Source organism: Nannospalax galili, unplaced genomic scaffold, assembly GCF_000622305.1.
Source record: "Nannospalax galili isolate Female #2095 unplaced genomic scaffold, S.galili_v1.0 scaffold1239, whole genome shotgun sequence".
Lineage (NCBI taxonomy): Eukaryota > Metazoa > Chordata > Mammalia > Rodentia > Spalacidae > Nannospalax > Nannospalax galili.
Window position 1 is genome coordinate 21,394 of NW_008342630.1, and position 1,180 is coordinate 22,573.

A 1,180-nucleotide genomic window follows, 5' to 3' on the forward strand; every position below is an offset into this window, starting at 1 on the left:
CTCCTCTCCAAAAAACCACCCATGCCATCGTCTACGCTGAATTTGAGTCCACGCTCTTAAGAAAAGTAATACATGAGGAAATATAAAACAAAAATGACTCTGTACACATGTGGTCTCATAATCAAGTCCCCAAAAGACCAAAGAGCACATTCATAGAGTCTGGTCACAGACTGTTTTCCTATATTTACCCGCTCTGAATATAAAGTCAAATTCGATGAATATAAGCCCTGTATTTACATTTGCTATTCAAGCATTGCTCTAAACTCACCTCATACACAGCAAGATCGATGCCTGCATACGGTATGATCCCTAACAAGTTGGGAACATAGCCTTTGTAAAAAGCCCCAAACCCTTCATGTTTCAAAATCTTCTTGGCACAGCCATATATTCCAGAATATTGTCCAGTTTTGGCTACAGCCAGTCTGGTTTTCAAAACCTAGATACAAAGGAATATAACACAATATCAACAAGATAATCTACTGGTATCATAATAAAATCCATTGATAAGGGTGGTAAGGGAAATGGTGCTGTAAAGGATAATGCCAGGGTCTCCAGCTTGGAGCATAGGATAGGAGAGGAAGGGAGGTAGGAATGTGAGGGTATTCATTGAAATGAAGGATATGAAAGAAAAAAATGAGTACTGAATTAGAATCCTATTTTGAGGAATGTTTGGGGCAATATAAGCAATCTCCAGGGGCTGGGGAGTAGCTCAGTCTATAAAGTGTCTGCAGCAGAATCATGAGGAACTGAGCTTGATCCCCAGAACACACATAAAACTGGGTATTGAATGAGGAGCCTTTGCTGAGGGGTGTGTGAGGGAATATAAGCAATCTCTAGGGACTTGGTGACTCTGTCTATAAAGTGCTTGCAACACAAGCATGACGACCTGAGTTCAAGCCCCAAAACACACACAAAATGCTAGGCATGGTGGTGGGTGCTTGTAATCCCAGCACTAGGGAGAGAGAGACAGGCAGATCTCTGGGGCTTGCTGGTCAGTCAACCTAGCCTACGGAAGATGCGCTCCAGGCCACTGAGAGACTCTGTCTCAAAAAACAGGGTGCGGGGCTGGAGAGATGGCTCGGCAGTTAAGAACACTGATTGTTCGAATCCCAGCACCCACATGGCAGCTAACAACTGTCTGTAACTCCAGTCCCAGTGGATTTGACAGCCTTTTCTGTTT

General features: G+C 43.6%; 1 protein-coding gene across 1 annotated transcript in view; it reads right to left on the reverse strand.

The window, feature by feature from the left end:
- LOC103738607 (calcium-binding mitochondrial carrier protein SCaMC-1) overlaps positions 1 to 1,180 on the reverse strand; it is a 29,283-nt gene that overhangs the window by 6,899 nt on the left and 21,204 nt on the right. Inside the window, exon 7 of the mRNA XM_029566215.1 lies at positions 269 to 436. Within this exon, the coding sequence (XP_029422075.1) occupies positions 269 to 436 (168 nt within the window). The remainder of the gene's footprint in view (positions 1 to 268; positions 437 to 1,180) is intronic.